This window comes from Polyergus mexicanus, unplaced genomic scaffold, assembly GCF_030449975.1.
Source record: "Polyergus mexicanus isolate NDT 795.1 unplaced genomic scaffold, iyPolMexi1.0 SCAF_2, whole genome shotgun sequence".
NCBI classification, from domain to species: Eukaryota; Metazoa; Arthropoda; class Insecta; order Hymenoptera; family Formicidae; genus Polyergus; species Polyergus mexicanus.
In genome coordinates, this window is record NW_027223322.1 from 10,318,734 (window position 1) to 10,338,964 (window position 20,231).

The window sequence follows — 20,231 nt, forward strand, 5'->3', positions numbered from 1 at the left end:
GGCTCCTCCCGCGGAGTTCGACGTACGGGAATAATATAGAGGTGGCTAGGGAGACTCGCCCTCTCCCGAATGAATCTTTCGCACCTGGGTCTGTCCCCGGGGCCCCCGTCCGATCCATTGCACGGGATGGAGGGAGTCAATGGCAATCTACCCGACTGCCTTGTTGTCCCGCGCGTTCCGAATAATTTACAAGTCCATTATATATATATATATATATATATCGGATTTTTTTCTCCGCTTTCGGATAGTCGTTTTGCAATTTTGAAATGCTGTAGATTACCTTTTTCTAAGCCATAGTTGCCATTTCGTACCGCGAAATCTAGATATTTCATTTCCACGCGCGTGTCTTCATAAAATATAAATTTTTATAATTTTTGAAAAAATATGGCAATTATTCATGCTATTTAATGCGACATTTAAGAATATTTTGGTATGCCATATAGCACATTCTTTGTATTTTAAAAACCATATTTAAAAGATTGATCGCTTTTTTTTTTTTTTTCTCCCTCGAAGATATAACGTTAGCGCGTAGTCAGTTCATGAAACTCGATCGGCGTCGAAAAAAAGGAGGTCGAGAAGAGCGACGTGGCACGTCGGGCAGTGTCGCGTCACGTCACTTCATGTTACGCATCGTCACGTCACTTCAGAAAATATAAAGCGGCAATTCTCTCGTTCGCGTAGAGGGATATTTAGCGGAACGAAACAACGCGTATCATCTGACCGATTTCTCTCGTAGCGTCAGTCGGACACATGCACGCCCACTTGATTCACACGTGTTTTCACGCGCGCGATATCGCTATAATATATTCTACCCGACGAAAGAGGCAAAATGCGCGATCGCCCATCCGATCCCGTCCGATCCACCTGCTGCGAGTGTTACAGAGAATGATGCGATCGTCAAGATACTTGCATCGAAAACAAAGAATAAAATTTGTCTTTACTTTTCAAAAAATTCCCGACGTCAACTTTCCTTTAATAATCGAGCACGCTTATAAAAGGCAATTTTCGACAAGCTGAGTATTTGTCGTTCTTACCCTTGTACTTCAGTATCGATCGAAGCTCGCGAGATACGCTCCTCCCTCTCTTTCCTCTCTGTGCGACTTTCCCGACGCAAATTCGGAATAACCTCGGAAAATGCAAGCGTCTCCGGAAGTGCACACTCTGAATATAATATAACTCCCGCGGCACGGGGGAAGCTTTTCTCCTACTCCGACGAACCGACATCTGACTTCTCGTGTATCACAAAAGAGAGAGCTGCGCCGGAAACCGTGTGTGCTCGTGAGACTCGCGGGCAGATTTCCATGTGGCGTTCGTTCGTTTGAAGTGGTCCCAGGTCCCATTCCAACAGTCAGTTTCGGTCTAGCCCCAGCGTAAAGTTCAGCTCCGATGTATGTAAATGCGCGTCGGATCTATAAACGGCCCTATACACGGCTACTTACTTACGAATACATCGAGTTTTCAAGCTTGGCCCGCATTCGACTACCTAAAGCTAACTAATCCTAAAATGCACCATCTGCGATCTTTATCTAATGTGAAAGCTATACAAAGTATTCATCAAAGTATTGTACAATTTTCTTGTAAAATGACAAAATTACAATATTTCTAAAATTATATATAAGAAATAAGAAGAATAATAATAAAAAAGAAATAAAATAGCTATAGAATTATTTCTCGATCATTGCACGAAGCTACCGTGATATTTCTAATATATTTATTCTTTTATCATAATATTAAGTCTATTTTCTTATTTTTCTCAAGATTAGAATTAAGTAAAGAATATCACACATAATGTTACACCAGAAGAGATAAATCTACTACAAGGAAAATAGATAAACGGATAGGGATACATCAACCGCGAAAAGTATTCTCGTACGTATACGTATCTTCTCAATCGTAAGACAATTTCCCGCAATTCCGTAATTAGCTTTTCTTGCTACTCCGCTCGTGTGTATGAAACCGGTCAAAGGAAAGCCTGTTACAAGTTGACATAGATATACCTTTATTCTACCACGACGCACGCTCGAATGCTTTTTGGGGGTAGTGTACCGATTCAGCTGATGCACATTATGCACACAGCGCGCGTCTCCTGCACACGGGCAAGCAAAGCCCAACCAACGACACGATGACGTCGCTGATGCGCGACACGACTTGCGTAACGCACACGCACAGCCACAACGCCACGCCGGCTGACCCATATGCGCGATCTTTATTTAAACTGGTTTCCTCTTCGGTGTCCTTTAGACCCGACTTTCGTCTGTGCTCCGGTCGCCGGGTCACCGGATTCGAGCGCGTCACTTTCCGCGAGAACTTTGCAGCTCGGAAAAGATCGATTCGTATATACAAGGTGTCTCGCGAAGAGTAAACCAATTAGTCTTAAAGAGCTCGAAAAAAACAAAATATTGTATAAATAAAATAAGCGTTTTATTCACATTATATAAATATCTCTTGTTACTATCTTTCTAATTTTTTTTTTTTTTTCTAGGGAAATTTAATAAGAATAATCCATGATACGTTTTTTCCATGCAACACACACACACACACACACACACACACATATATATATAAACTCGTTTATCCTTATCAAAAATAGAGAACATATTATTTTTTACAATGACATAAAATAATGTTTATAAAAAAAGAAACGAAAGTATTTAATTGCGAAATGACTCAAGTCTTTGCATCGACTACGGTAAAGTTCGAATTTGTCTGCGGTCGACTTATGGAGCCGCAAGAATTTCAATTGCAAATACCCGTCGACTTTGATACCGAAGAGAATGACGGGCCGCCGAGACGAGCGCTTTTTAAGCATCGACGCAAACCCGCCTCGTCGAATATTCTTGTTTCTCAAACGTGCGCGAAGTTTGAATAATACAGCAAAGAGAGATAGAGAGAAGCAAAGAAAGATAGCGCAATGAAAAGAGCAATGCGGAATTAAAATGCGTCATTGCGTTTCCATCGATCTCGCTATTTTACGTGTCGATCGTATGGACTTTGAAATCTCTTTAGAATTAAAAAATAACAATTAAAAAATATGAATCAATCATAACTTATAATTATAAATGTTACTGCCTAATTCTACGCATTTTATATAAATCCATTCAAATGCCACGATGCGATGAACGTATTTCATTTTATACATTGTGAAAATATCAAAGTTATAATTACATTTCAGCATTTCTGTATATTACGAGTAGATTCTTCTTATATATTATATATTATATTGTTACTTGTATAATAAACTCCTCTATATTTTTATATAATAATTGAATTGTTTTTATTTTATATTTCAAAATTCTTATTTGTTTATTTCATTATATATTGTTTTTTATACTACGAATAATCGAGAATACTAAAAAATTCTAATAACATTGGCACACTTGTCTTACCTTGACTGATTAACTACCTGCTAGTAAACATGTAACTTATAATCAAACGTATAGTCAAAAACACAGGCCTGATACTCCTCTCTCAATTACGTTCGCATAATATCCCGGATATACTCAAGCAACGTAATACGAGATCACTCGTATCAGATTTCGCAGCTTCTAATCGAACAAGCGTTGCAAGTATAGCTTTGTATCTAGTTGTTTGCATGCTGTCATAAGACAATTTAGCTTTTGTATCATGAGACGAATTATAATTATGATTCGGAAAAACAAGATTCTTTCCTTCCATCCAGCCATTCACATGCCTACAACTTTTTACTTCTTTTATATTCTGTATAGCACAATAAAATTGGTATTATAAAAGTCCCATAATATTTTTGAAATTCTGCATTTATGTTTCTTCATTTTTCTTTTTACTCATATTTCTCGTCTATCGTTCAATCGGATCATGTGAAATACAATCTTTGACGGCTCGTACAACGTGAAACGCAAATTCGCAGGGTGGTCTTCGCGCTTATAGTCTTCGTAATCAACGCGCGTATTCCCGCAGGGCCCTCGCAGCTGTTACAACCGATATACCGATTGTTGCGACAGCGCAGCAGATCGGAGAGACAACTTCGTAACCAGGATTGTTTCTCTCTCGAGAAGACGCGACGTGAATTCTCGAGATTCTGCAACGATGCAAATGCATCGTGATCGTATTTGCAAATCGATCGCGACAAAGGCAACGAGAACGGAGCGAAAGGGAAGCGGAAGAAGCATCCCGTTGAATCTCGTCGAATCGGTTCTCGCCATCTCGAAAAGGAAGTACGTGAATTCCGGAGACGGTCGCGAAAATTATGAATTGTGTCGTGCAAGCCTTAGTCTCGCGTACAATTCCCGAGAGAAGGTACCGGTTCCTAGGAAAGTACCGTCGTTTCGCGTATCTCATGCTTCGAGCAGTCGCATCATCGTTATGCAAACATCAAGTTTCCACGGTTCACGCATCCGAACGTGTCAGGTTTCCCGACATTCATGATTCCGAAGAGGAAGAAGGAGAGAGCGAGAAAGAGAGGGGGGGGGGGGGGAAATTATTAGATGGCATTCTATTAAAAAAAAAAGAGAGATTTTATTTATGGTGCTCGTGTTGTAATACAAATTATATCCTTTGTTGTAAAAAAAAAAAAAAAAAGTTCTTTGTCGAAAAAGATCATGCGATTAATGAATATACATGAAGATTCAATTAAAGAAAGATAATACTCTACTAAATCGATCAGAAAATAAATTCGTAATAATTTTCATTTTGATATTTGTTTGATTTTTTCATCATATACATATAACAAATTCTTCTGAAATTTAGTTTAACGAAATATTTTTGCGAAGAACATTAGAATATCATATTATATTATCGGCTTCACAAAGAATTAAAATTTGAATTTAAATTTAATCCATATTCATATAAGCGTGCCACAGCTTATGTATAAAGAGTTCCTTTAAAAATCCCTAGTAAAAGTTACGCCACGTATATACACTAATTCGTTAAATATAATGCGCATACGTGTATATTTATAATAAAACCGTGACCGTATAAACCCATGCGTTTCCTAGTTCTGTCCGACAAACTCAGAGGCCTGTTAATACAGCGGGATTAACAAGCGCCGTCTGGTCGAAGGGTGAGCTCTCGTCCCTTAATCACAACACTACCAAATGTTACTCGACGATAACTGTATTAGGCTCGATAAAATACCAGACCTCGCACCCTCTTGCTTCCCATTTGTTTGCCAAGCCGAAATGTCCCGCCGCGCAAACATTCGCGCAGATCGTACAAGCCTCTAACCTTCTTTCCCTCCCTCGAGAAACTCACGGTCGCGCGAGTGACATTACGGGATTATTAGCGGACGGAAGCTCGGCAGGCGTCTCCTATATATCGAAAGCAATTGCCTACATATTTGATGAACGATGGCTGTAGAACGGCGCGCATGGCATTACCGTCACCTTTTTCAGCATCGTTCCCCTGTGATCTCGGCACATGAGCGTGCGTGAAATTCTATACGTTGGAATCAATACTTTCAACGTGAGTATCAAGATTCCTTTACCCAAACAATCGTTTGGGCGTGGATATACATATACACTACGATGTATTTCTTGTACAACAATTCACAATTTATTGCGACGAAAAGAATACACACAGCGACGCAACATAATAATATAAAGACTAAGTTTGAGTTATTAATAAATCATTAGATTTCTTTACGAGAGATCTCTCGCTTCTTTGATCATCGTTTGGCCAAATATGCAAGTCGCAGCCATTAACAGAAATTATCGATCAATTATTCAGTTTGCATAATTTAAAATGGACGCGATCACTCGAGGTAATATTCGGTTATTAAACGAAGCGATACTGTGCGCATTGCTTTTATCGCCGCACGTTAATTTAACGTTGCCTACTCACCGAGTTAATGGCTGTCATGCTGCTAACTCGACCTGGATCTGTGTCCACTAGCCCGCTGTCACTCTGTAACAGATATAGGAATATAGCAAATTAGAGCATAAAGATCGATAATTTCTATTTCATTATTATTTACGTCGTACTGAATGTCGAGTAAATTGCTATCGCGCATTAAAGCGCATTGGTATTCAAAGGAAAGGAAAGGAGGCATTTAAGAGAAAATCCTTTCATGTTGTGTTTTCGAGGTGTAGAGGCGAATAATTTTCGAATGCAAAATTACAAGCGACGCGAACCGTTAACAATTTCGGAAATGCAATATTGTGGAAAATGTACAGCATTCATATGAAAATTATTCGCGCTGTATCCCGGCGTATTCAAAAGCTGAGTGCGCTATACTATCCGTTATGAAATTTTCTGTAATCATTCGCTAAAACTGAGTTTCATCGGATACGTACTATTTCCCGTGTTAGTTATTGCTTCGTGATCAATTAATCGGGATGAAACTTCAAATTTAAACAGAAAGTCTATCCGAAAATTAAAATAAAATATTAACTTTATATATAAATTAATTTCCTTCCTTTTCAAATATTTCAACGCGTTGCAAATATAAATAATTTCTTATACGTATTTAAAAAAAATATTCCGAATCGTATTGGATAATATAGTAGTCCGGATCGCGTAAAGCACACAGAAAATATGATATCGCAAAGATATGAAATACCTCAAATAGATGCATCGAACACTCTGTGGTATTTTTCCTCATCATTCAACGCATTAGATATTCTTTACATTCGCGTGTATCGCGTTCGTATATTTTACGAAGATCGAATGTTTCTTTCGCTCGCTAACATCCAACGCGTTTCATCAATCTCGCGGCCAGCAAAACGTGCTCTCGTCGAATTCATTCGCCTCGAAAGTCTTTCGACCGTCTGATATGCCGTTCTCAAAAATGTTCGAGTTCGCCATCGGTCACTGGTGACGGACCTCTTCTAGCGGGCACCGGGATTACCAAGACGGAAATTCAAGAAACCGAGAAATTGGCCTTCGAAAGAGTGCAGCAAAGAAATAGTACAAAGGGCGACGACGATGGCAGCGGCTACGAAACCAAAACGAAAGAGCCGACGTGTAAATGTCATTTTGAACTTTGATCGTAAAACAGCGGCAGACTTCTCGGGTGGGTAGAGCATCCGTCTTGAACCGCTGCCAAATCGGTTAAGCGCGAATAAATTTCCGTGTCAAACTTCGTACGAAGGAACGAACGTACGAAGGAGCCGACGCGACGGTTCCACGTGTCGGGCAAGGTTCGACCTGCACTACGGAAATGGGACGGTGGCTTTAATATCTGTTTACAAAAAGGACAAAAGAGACCGTGAAGTTATAGTGAAATAAAAAAAAAGAAAGAAAAAAAAGATGGGAAAAAGGTACACAAATAAAATTTTACCATATGTTTTAAAAAGATAATCTTACGATTGAGTAAAAATCATTAAAAACAGTCAATCAAAATTGTAAATAAATTGCAAAATCTCAATAACTTTATACTATTATATATACAGGGTGTCTGACATGTAAGTAGCCAAACGAAAAGTGGAGATAGATCGGGTCAACCTGAAGCGAAAAGTCCTATACCATTTTGCTAAATTCGCAATAATTATTATGTTATTAATTAAAATGTCTGAGCCAATAAGCGCGAGGGAAGCGGTGGGCCGGAATCGATAGAAACGTAAAATGGATTACTTGTTTATGTCTCTTAGCGTCGGAAGTATCAGCTGAGCGAGAGAGGCGGAGTCACGCAGCGCGCGACACCGCGCCGAAAAATAATTATCACGCATCGAGTGACGAGCGATGTCACCGCGGCGAAAAATAATTATCCTCTCGAATTGTTTTTTCGATGGCAAGACAATGATGCCCTATCATTTCCACACCACCTTGCGGTAGATAGCTTGGTGCGCTTTTTTATAGTAGTTTCCCCTGTAGGCCTAATCCACTCTCAATATTTAATTAATGTAAAAATTCGAAATGTCGTCCTCCTTCTCGCATGCATAGTTATCTACCGCAAGGTGGTGTGGAAATGATAGGGCATCACTGTCTTGCCATCGAAAAAACAATTCGAGAGGATAATTATTTTTCGGCGCGGTGTCGCTCGCCGCTCGCTGCGCGACTCCGCCTCTCTCGCTCAGCTGATACTTCCGACGCCAAGAGACATAAACAAGTAAGCCATTTTACATTTCTATCGATTCCGGCCTACCGCTTTCCACGCGCTCATTGGCTCAGACATTTTAATTAATAACATAATAATTATTGCGAATTTAGCAAAATGGTATAGAACTTTTCGCTTCAGATTGACATGATCTATCTCCACTTTTCATTTGGCTACTTACATGTCGGACACCCTGTATATAAAGTTTCTCTATATAAAACATTATTATTTTTAAAGCAAGCCTATTTCAAATCGAAGAAAAAATTTTAGACAAAAGAAATATATCGTTATTTTTGTTTTTATAAAAATGTATTATACCATATGTATATATATGTATATGTCTTCAAATATATTTAGATTTATATATTCACTTTTTTTTTCTTAGTTATATTTTGATAGCGTGTATCACGTTTTCGTATATCAGCCGTATAACGGTAATAAAAACCAAAGGCACGACACACAGGGAGAAATTTTCCCCGAGTCATTCCGTCTCGAATAAAAGCCTGGCTTACATATTGTTCTAACGAGCAAAGAGCTCGCATATATAATGAATAAATAACAAATGCAGACGGGAATGTTGCGCTACACCATTACGCACCGGTGTTGCGAAATGCGTAGCAAAAAGACGCAACTGTCGGGGTTTATCTAATAGACGACGAGTAACCGAGGCACGACGAAGATTTAAAGGTGTCATCCCGGAACGCTCGAAGAATACAAAGTCGCGGAGCTCAGTTAGCGGCTAAAATAAAATGTCGAAAAGTCGTAAAGCGTATTATGACCGCCCCATAATTTACGGCGATACGAAACCGACGTCGACTTTTCGCCACCGGATTCGCGATTGCGCATGCATGTGCACATTGTTTTGTCATGCCAGTTTTGCTAATCAACGAAATCTATGACAATCATCAATTATCGAAATAGAAATATTTTTAGTGGCGTTCGCTTTTCGAAAAGCTCATTTAGTTAAACTTAATTTGTAAAATTTAGAACCAACTTTTTCTTGTTTTTAACTACACGTGATCATAGAAATCAGAAATTTTATTAATCAATTACACAAAATTGAAGTAATAAAAATATTTCAAAATCAATAAATCAAAAGTAAACAAAAAACATACCGTTTAACTGCAATTATTTAATAAACTCCATATATTTTCGAGCCGCTAATTCACTGCCGCTACATTTGCATAATGCAATCCGATGATAACACAAGTTTGGATTCGAGATGTTTTATCTTAATTTAATGTATAAATCGATAAGATTACTTTTTCTTAACCACAAAACGTCAGCAAGGATTAATGTCCTCGGCAAGTAAAGCACAGATCAGCGCGCGATCACCCTAATTTTGACGTTGTTTGGAAGAATCGATTCGATAAGGATCCATCAGCGATCCTACGGTCAAGCCGATTATGCAACGTCACGAAACGGAATGAGAATCCTAGAGCACGCCGCGCTATCGAGCGACATATAGAGCGAACACGAAAGGTCGTCAGAGCTTCATTATCGAAGTTACGCAAATATTATTAACGTTGTATCCAAATCCCTCAGCCATCCTTCGGAACACGCGTGTTTGCGTCGCATCAGGTACGGAAATAGACACGATACGTGAATTAAGGGAACGGATGATGGCTAGAACGCGGCGCGTCCTCTCGACTTCGCTCGAATTTGCGGATAATCGTATATCAGACATCCGACGTAAGAGATATTCACGTGACTCTCCATAGTCATGCGATTACTAAAATCCAGATCCAGTCGAATATAGTTTAATTTTGAAATGATTCTGTTATAGAAAAAAGCATAACGAGATGTAAAATGAATAAAAATTGCGATAAAATCGAATTTGTAAGATATATCCAGGAAAAGTAGAAAACATGGCAATGATTAATTTAGATCATCGAGCGTAATATTTGTAACTATGGGAAATGTGAATTAATCGCACATTCGTGAAATACGAATCATTCCGGATTGCTGCAAATGAATATCGGGTAACGCTGTGCAAATCTCGTTCGTGGCATATCCAATATTCGGAAATCGCGTTTTCCGGGTAGATTATACAAAGCAAACATTATAGCATTCAATATCCCGTAACACTTTTCGTTGTACCAAATAAAAAGCACCGTTAGAGAGTTACATTCATCGCTTCGTCGCTTCTAATAAAAAATTAAAGTCATTAATGTGATGTTAACAATTAAGAAATGTAGAAATTAGTATAATTGTTATTATCATTCCAATTCAGCAGTAAAACTCTGTTGAACTCTGGTTTATTCAGCGAGCTTCGAATCGGAACGGACGTTCCCCAGTGAGATGGAAGAGAACAAGAGAAACGAACTATTGCCATTTTTCAATATTAAGAAGGTCTTATGGATGATTTAAATAAGCTCGAGGAAGCTCGCCAGTACGCGACCTGAAAAGTCGGACTTCTTCGATTTATGGGGAGACGTCAAAGACAGCTTAGAATCTCTCTTTACGCGCTCGCATTTAAACCTCGCTCCATCTCTCCGCTGTTTCTTTTTTTGCTACTTTACCTTGTACTCGTCTTTCCTCGTTTTTATCGTTTCTCGTATCGCACGCGAAATCGTAAAAAGTGAAGTTCACTAGTGTAAGACTAGACGAGATCGCATTGTTCGTACATACAAGAAAGTACGACTTCGTTCGATTCTCCTTGTAATCCGTACATTTCCTTCGATGATATATAAAATCTGAATTTATATTTTATCTTCGTAAGAAAAACTTTATTTACAATACATCATTGCTCATTTTATTGAAAAAGAAAATATTATTGTTTCATCTTTCCCAATCTTTTTCTTTTTAAATTATTTTATATTATAATCTTACGTGATTTTATTTGTCCGTAATCAAAAATATATTCCATTAAAACAACAAACATAATGCATGTAAAATCGCAGGTCAGAATCGCATAAAAACTTTTCAAAGTGACGACAGAAAGAACAGCGCCCTAGCAAACGCAAGTACGAACGGATGATTGATGGCCGGCCGATTGCCGTTCTCGCTGTAGAAGGTGAACGCGGGGTATCCTCGATAATTCGACGATGGTCTCTAGACACGCGCCGCGAGCGTTAAAAATAGGAAAGGAGACGAAGAGATTAAGCGCGAGGGCAGCAAGTTGTCTGACATCGAATAACAAGAACTACAGAGTCTCTACGAGCAACATAATGAAAAGTGGCTCTCCCTTTCCTTCCGGCTGCACTCTCACGAGCGCTCTTTAGCGCATAATTAAGCGGCTCCACGTCATTCGTCACAGACATTTCACCCGGATTTTAATTTAAAGCTATGATTCATGACGGAGTCAGCGCGGCTTCTTTCTCGGTCGAAGCGCGTAAAAGAAACGCGAAAAGAGAGGCTTTTTCAGAAGAAACCTCGACGGCCACCTCGAAAAGAATGAAATCGAGGAAGAGTTTGGAGAATGCGAGAGTACGGCGAGAAAAGCAATAAGAGAGAAAAAGTAATGTGAGTTCTTGCGGGCTTGCATATTTGCGAAAAATGAAAGTCGGAGTGTTAAAAATCTGTGCAGGTCAATGATAGTCGAAGAAACGAATTTAAAAAATTTTAAGTAAAATTTTAAGATAAAATTCGTGATAAGAATTTCAAAAGTTTATTAATTTTAATTTTAAATTTATTAAATCTGTGAATTATATTGATAAAAAAAATTGATTCTAAACTGACGAAATAATACAAGTATTCTTATTATCGACATTCATTTTCTTTACCTCTCCGAATTGTAAAGTCATGAAATTATTTCTCGATTAAGATTTTTAATTATAAGACAGCTGTATGTTTCGCGCAAGCAATTTATAATATATTCACATCTGAAAAATTCAAAAAACAAATATATTACAGATATGCTAAATATATTGACATACGTCCGATACAAGCGAACAGAATAAAAAGGACACGTCCGTATGATGACGGAGTCAAATACTAATACGGCGATTCGGACATTGATTAACGCCTTGTAAAGGAGCGCTGCCAGCTATCGGGATCGTCGGGACGAGACTTGCCGGGACTCGACATGATTGATCGATTCGGAAAACGATTATCGATTATGTCGCGGGACATAAGAACGAGAAATCCACTTTCGACCGCGAGCATAATTAGCGGCTTACTGCCTACACGCATAATACGAAATGATCGAATATCGTATGATTTATTATCCAATTACGAGTCGTCGGTATTCACGAGCGCGAATCGGAAAACGCGCATACCGAAATATATCTTGATGTAGAACGCGATTTGTTGTCGCGGCTATTTTCGGTTCGGCGATGCTAAAAGTTTTGAGGTCGTTGCGCGCGAAGACATCGACAATTCCGTCGATTCAGCTGTCGCTTTCAGCATGGCTTCGCTTTATTTTTAATGCGTCGTCCGCTTGCCAAGAATTCGTAAAGTACTACCACACATTTTTTTTTCTCTCACATAATATATACCATAGGAAGTGGACACGGTTAGTATTATTAGATGGCGCTAAAATAAAAGCGCGACGATAAATAACGCACTCATATTTGAGGCACATTTATAAGACCCGCGTAAAAAGAGTACGACTAGTACAGCAAAGTTGGTCAGTGGAAAAGTTAGAGACTAGCCAGCCAGCCGATCGGTCGTTGCGTAACGAATACGAGGGAGCTTCTAGCGCGATTTCTATCCAAGTTTCAAGCCCTTATAACATCACGTTATAAATCTATACCTCTCTCCAGACTAACTTATCGTAAGTTTAAGAAATAAGACTTCGAGAGCTTTCATGCTATTGCACTATAAAATTTATCTAAAGAAAATATTTTTTAGAGAGAAAAACTTGCTCTTTTAAAAGAAACTGTCTTTTTTCCTATTTTATACTTAAAAAGTTATCAATTTATTTACGGTTGTAAATTATTACAAAATTTCCACGCCAAGAGACGTTAATTACCTTTCACATTACGATAGAGAAATCAATTTTTATAGGAACAAAATAATAAGACGAGAGAGAATTTATAGTTACACATTATTTGCTTACATATCTCAATAGAATGGCTCCTTTGAGAGAGAGAGAGAGAGAGAGAGAGAGAGAGAGAGAGAGAGAGAGAGAGAGAGAGAGAGAGACTATAAAAGTTAATGCTTCGAAATATTTTCTAAATTAAATAATTTTTATGTATTTTCGACAACTTTGCATAGTTCGTACTTTACATTGTCAGAAATTCAAAGTACATTCTCGATGCAGAATGAATATAGTTTCCAAACAAAAAACGCAATTTTCCTTTGCCGATTTATTCGCCCGCGCGAGGCAAATACAAATTTTATCGAAGTGCGTTTATACGAAGACACGGAATTAGTATAACGTTGTTTTTATCAATATCTCTCTTTCTCTCTGTTTGTCTCGCTTTCTCCTGGCGCAATTTCGTAATAAAACAGCCATTCGTTAACGAAGGGAAGCCTAGGCGATGTGTTTTGCCGCCAACTTGCGCGCACCGAGAATTAATTTTCCTCCTCGGATTTCAGTCCGCATAGAATGAGAGGATCCCGTGGGTAAACGATCCCTGGAAAAGCAGGTATTACTTACGCTGGAGACGTACTGCTAGTAGCCGCGGAACAGCGGAACAATGAATCACGACCGACGAGACGAACTTACGAGATTCCCTTCTCTCTCTTTCAATAGCATTGCCGCGATGATATTCGTTGTCATGCTAATAACGACATAGCATAAAAGTTATCGATCATAGTCGTTTCTTTTATGTCTTTTTAAAATGTTCCCATTTGCTCACGATCTAATATTTCCTTAACAATGTACACATGTGCACAATGTGCACAAGTTTGCGATAGTTTTTAAGTATCGCATCATTACACGGTCGTTGCGTTAAAACTCGACACGCCATATATAAAACATTTCATAAAATCGTTCGACTACATGTTTGCCTGATACTTAATAAAAGAAAAAAGAAAAAAAAATGTTAATTTAACTCTAAATTAAAAACATGTACATAAGAATATGTTGTAAATTTTGAAAGAAACATAGGTATTGTAAAGAATATTAAAATATTATATATATATATATATATATATATATATATATATATATAGAGAGAGAGAGAGAGAGAGAAAATTAAATAAAATATAATAATATAATAATTATTATATCTTACGATTATTTTATATCTTACGATTATTATATTTAATATCTTACGATTAATGATATATAAAAAGTTTGCGACGAAAAAATGCTAGTTTCTTATTAAAATTTCACTAACAATAAGATAATATTCATATTAAAATTTATAGCTCAAATTATATTTGATAATAAATTGTATCGAAAGATAATTTACATGATAAATGAAATTATAATCGCATTACTTGAATCCCAAGAGCGTATCGTGTAGAATAGAATAGAAAAGACAAAAGGAACAGAAGAATAGAATGGTGTCTTGTATCTTGAAACGTGGATGGTTTAACGATCACTTTTTGAGTAGAAATCAACAAAGTGGAAATCAATCGAGCAGAAATCTGCTATATCCAAGTAGCTTTAGCTACTTGCTCCTTCATTTCTCGCAGAGAACTTCTTGGCAAATTGTGCGCGACCACTATGCGTTTAGGTAAAATGTTGCGTTTCTTCCGGCTTTCCCTTCTCCTTCCCTTCTCCCGTCGATCATCCTAATGCATAAACAGTGTAGCGCTGCTAGCACTATAGTTTGTAGATTCAAGGTAGTAAGAAATTACAGTCACTTGTAACGGGAATGGTTTATCGAGTACAACAGCAGATGAGGTATATCGCTATCGCCACTCCCGACATTCGATTTAACTTTTAACGCGAATCGATAACACGTTTTTGGCACGCGATCAATTACGTAACGTTTATCGTATCTACCAATTACCACGGTGATTATTTGCGTTTAATCTGGCTCGACGATAATTTCGAGAGCGGGGTGTAAAAACTATAATTGAAAGTAGCCAATTAATCCCCGATATCCGCAAACACAGAATTGTGTAAATACGAAATTGTAACGTATTCGCTTAATGATGATTGGTTTGCAGACTGATTAAACGACCGGGTTTCTAGAACGGGAAAAAAAGAAGGAAAAAAAAAAGAAACGTAATTGCTTCAAAGCGGCAGTTACGCAATATAAACTATGGAATGTCTGATAGTAATTTCCGCATAAAACTACCCTGTGCAAAGTTCTTAAATTCGTTCCTGAAGCACAACGGAGCGGTGTAATTAAATAACGAAATTTTCTGCGTTCCGCAAAAGGTTTATTACAAAATTCCGCTAATAATTGCCAGATATTTGAATTCACAATTTTCCCCTGACGAGTCATAGCAATCAAATTAATTTAAACACAGTCGACGATTATGAAAAAAATTGTTGTTTGATATTAAATACTCCGTTTCTCCATTTAGCTAATTAAAAAGCTAGCGCTTCATGTCGAGAACCGTTCATTCTGTAATGTTCCACTTACAATCTCTTCGATATTATCGCGACTTTCGATGTCATCGATCAACGAAATCTCATGAAATAAAATTTAAAAAATAGTCATAACATTCTTAATAATAGAATTAATACTGAATAAAATTTTAGTTGCAAAATTAAAAATTAACAGAACAGAGAAAAGCCATTAAAATAATTTGTTGTAAAATTATCAATGAGAATTACAATGTAATATAATGTTACTCATATTTTTACATTTCACATTTGTAATCTAAAAATATGTAATCGTGCTGACGATTTCATTTATTCATACTAATTTTAATACAATGTCTCTCATTAGACGTGAGAGAGCAAGAAAGCAAGTGGTTTCTTCGGGAAAACGCCGATCGATATTCCTCAAAAGCTCCTTGGCACGTGGCTAGTTACTGTATCGTTTTACAGAGAACACACGACCACGACGATCGTAAATGTCGACGCGACGAAGCTACGACGTGAAGCTTTCAAGCGGTTACGCATTCATAGCGACGCGTCATTCGTCGAAACGACGATAAAGTGGCCCTGCACCTGTTCCATCTATAATTCGATGACATTCGTGTGCGTTCTCGTGTGTGGTAATATTTATACACAGGTGCGCGTGAAATAGCACGAGAGTTTGCGCGATGCGTCAAGAGAATATCTCTTACTTCATCTATGATTTCGTTAGCGGTGCGAAAGAGAAAAAAATCATTTTTTAGAAAAAGAAAAAACTCGAAAATGTGTAAGAAATAATTTCACTTTATAAGTTTGCTCCCTACTTCTTGTTCAAAATACATGTGCGTCTAATTAAAACTTTATATAGTGTTGCTAAATTATTTTCTTTTTGAGAAAATATATTAATATATTTAACACATATATGTTAATATATCTATATTAATATAAATCTATATTAATATTTAACAATTTAATTTTAAATATATCTCGTTGAAAATTCTTAAGACGATCTTACCTGTATAGTGTAACATTGAAAGTGATAGCTTTCGATGAAATTCTCGATGAAAGCATCAAATAGCAGAATATAATAATTAAATTCTGAAAGCAGAGCTGCACAATCCGAAGTGCACTGCTTTTTTTCTCCACTGTGAAAGAGTCTTTCTCGCTTTTACGCACGGCCATCAGATAGTAAGCGTTAAGTAGTAAGTGGCTGTGCGCTTTTGAACGTCATAAATTCTAGAAACGAGATGACCGGAGCTTCCAGTCTTCGCGACACATCCGGACGAGATCGTGAAAAGAGCTCGGTAAAGTCGTCGAGCGATGCGCGAGCGACACGTAACCTCGTGATAACTACGCGATAGAATGTTCTCTTAAATTTCCCAGGTGGATCCGAGCGTACTTGCTTTCGCGACGTCTTTATACGCTGTACTCGACGCCGGCGAATACTTCTACATCCCTATTCAAGCGCTCTCACAAGGAGTCTAGCAACCCTTCGAGGATAAGCGAATATCAAAGATGTTACACGTAGAAAGAGAAAGAGAGATAGACAGACAAACAGACAGATAGACAAAGAAAGAGGAGAGAGAAGGAGAAGAAAGAGATAGTAACCTCTTCCGTCTTGCAAATATATTTTGCATACATAATTGCATACTCTAGTTGGTCAAGAAATTAGAAAAATAATTCAAAGGAGTTTTTACAAGATTTTGCGCGACAGTTAAACGCCGCATAACTGAATGGAATGTGTAACGCGGTGGAAATACACACACATCTATCTACTACTATGAAAACAGGGACACGCGCGATAACATTCGTCTCATCTTGAGCGGTGATATTGTTAGCAACATGACGCAAGGATTGGCTTCACATTCTCCGTTGTAAATTAATCGTAGGCTATATATTAACATTTATGAGACGTGAAATGGAATGTCAAGCAGACATTTATACAAATACAAATTGACAATTATCAAATAGCGCTTTCATTCATTCATCCTCTATCAACATTTTTAAAACTTCGTATATAATCTTTGATAACAAATACATTATTTTGTAAAACATCGTATTATTTCGGTATTAATAGCTCGTAACTTCAAAATTGAAATAAAATTTATGAGCCTCAGCTGCTATATGGATGAAATACGTCATTAATTTCTAGCTACATCGTAAAAACTGACAATAACAGCAGTTGCGCAAAATAAAAGAAAACAAAAAAAAAGCGATATAATTCACTTTGTAACAAGCTGTAATCTCATAAAATTGATTAATATACACCATTGCAAATGATTGATGTCTGACAGCCAAAGGATTTACGCAAGCACTGCCATTTCGTCGACAACATAATTCCGATTGTAACGGGACTATAGGACAGAAAGTTTCGCTTATCCGGACTTTCGCGAAAAATACAGACCAACGTGGGCATGCATAAGAGTCGTGACATGTGGAGACAGCAAAAGCACGCTAAACCTCATTGTACGAGTTGTGACATACGACAGAGTCGCGTCTCCTGGTCCGCGCGCACGCGCTAAAGATGATAAAAAAACGTCGAGTGGACAGAAGGAAAAATAATCAAGTGTATATTGCGAGGGACAGAGAATGGGAAGAAGCAGGAGAGAAGAGGGCACGTGGTGACTCCCAGTGGTATTTATACAAAGACTGGAGTGCTGCCAAAATCATAGAGACCTCTCCATCTTCCTCTTCCTTCGTCCCGCTGTTTCTTTCTCTTTTATCCGTCGTCTCATTCCTACCCACTTATCTCTCTCCCCTTCGTCTATCTATAATATCTATCTATTCTCTCTCTCTCTCTCTCTCTCTCTCTCTCTTTCCCTCCCTCCAGAATCAAGGGTACTTAACACCCGTGGAAAGGTGTATATCTAGCCTTGGCTTTTGCGCGGCAACTCCAGCGAATACTTGTGCTGCTTTATTTGTCAACCACTTCGAGCCCGGCAAACTTACCAGCCGAAATTAAAGGGATCCACGACTAATACTAGTAATAATAGAATCACAGTGTACACGGCAATGAATTTCATACTTTTCTCGTCCTAATGATATGAAACACGAGAATGTTACGTATATATTTTCTCGTTTATGATATTATAACAAATTGTGACTGTGAGATAAGATATCATATGCATATTTTATAATAATATTTGAGTGGTTTGTAATTATATATAAATAATTTTCAAATTTAGTTGTATAGAATAAAATTATGTAAATAATAATTCAATATTTTGTAACCTTGCAAAAAATAAATATCTATGTATACACAAACAAACTTATAACAATTTTGACATTATCGGAAAATATTGAAAATATATCTCTTGCTTTCAATAAAATTGTATTATAGTGTACAAAAATATATAATTATATGAAAAATATAAAAACTAAATATGTTTTTCAGATCTAAAATCAATTCTCGTATTTTCTCGCATGATGAAGCTCCGCAAAACCAATTTCATAAGTACTCAAAAGAACTTCAATTTATACATGCTTCTAAGTGGACGCGTATCTGTACAGAAATAATACTGTAAGACCACGTGAACTATAAAAATCGATACGATACGCTAGGTATCCAATTGGCCACGAAGATTCCAAAGCAATGACTATAACTGGAAAGGTTTTTTCTTCAGCGGTATCGAAAAAGGTCTTAAAGCCAAACAGCCGAGCGATCGACATGCTCAATGTATTTTGATTTTATCAGTCTTTTTCTTCGATAATTCGCATCGTTGCTCGAAACCATTGCTAGATCCTTGATTTTTCAGACGTCCATTCCCAGTTATCTCATGCTCTAGAGAAAATACGAATTGACTATTAAGATCAGTGAAAAACACGTGATCTGTTTAACAATTGCAAGTGTTGATTATCAAGTTAACCATTATTGCATTAATCCTTCTATATAAACTTTATTCTTTTTTTCCTTTTATACAGTGCGCGCTTATGCGTTCAGAAAAAAAATTTTTTTTTTCTCGTGTACCTTTTAAGTCGAAAAGATTAAAAGTTAAATTAATTTAAAATTTTAATATCTTAAAATGAAGCGTTAATATATTCACAGTTTACACTTGATTCATATTAATCACAAAACAGTGAATTTTTATGGAAATTCAAATGGAAATTATAAAAAATAATAGCATTATTTGTGATCTTGAGAAGTCGCATCTTTTTACACATTTTCTTTCGACGGTGATAACAAATCGAATGCCATTGCGCTTCGCGATCAACTTGACTCCGACGCGAAAATATAAAGATATCACGGTGTTGCGAAGGAACATCTCACGATATCCGATGATTAAGGGAATCATTAAAGTGAAAATACCCCGCGAACGCTTGAAGTGATCGTCAGGCGGCGCAGTGATAACCGTAAAAGAATACGGGAAGCATTAAGAGAAAGAAGCCGCGTCATCTTGCACGCACGATCGCTTTCTAACGACCGCAACATTGTTGCAACAAAAGACAAAAATGCAGCCCAGCGTTTGTGTCCCGTCTCCTTAAGACCTTCATGACATTTAAATGACAGTTTTATATCTCGTTACCTCTTTATACGCCCGCCTTCCTCTGCGCGTCATTATTCCTAAGATACATGTTTATACTTCCCGGATTCATCCATTAGCATGAACGCGATATTTCGAACAGCGCATCTTCTCGTTTCTTTTAAGGATATAAAAATGAAAAATGTGAATGAATAATATAGAAGCGTCGACAAATTTATGTATATATAAAATCGATAATTCAATATAAAAGAATTGTATCTAATAAATTATTTTTTATTATCTCGCTAATGGATCCAATAAAATATAATATGCATATATTAAAAGCAAAATTAAAAATTTCTTATGTATATCGGTTTTTGTGATTTCA

General features: G+C 37.3%; 1 protein-coding gene across 1 annotated transcript in view; it reads right to left on the bottom strand.

Annotated features, from left to right (window-relative positions):
• The window catches only part of LOC138941807 (zinc finger protein 541), a 356,780-nt gene that overhangs the window by 187,980 nt on the left and 148,569 nt on the right, over positions 1–20,231 (bottom strand). Inside the window, exon 4 of the mRNA XM_070311688.1 lies at positions 5,818–5,880. Coding sequence (XP_070167789.1) covers positions 5,818–5,880 — 63 coding nt within the window. The remainder of the gene's footprint in view (positions 1–5,817; positions 5,881–20,231) is intronic.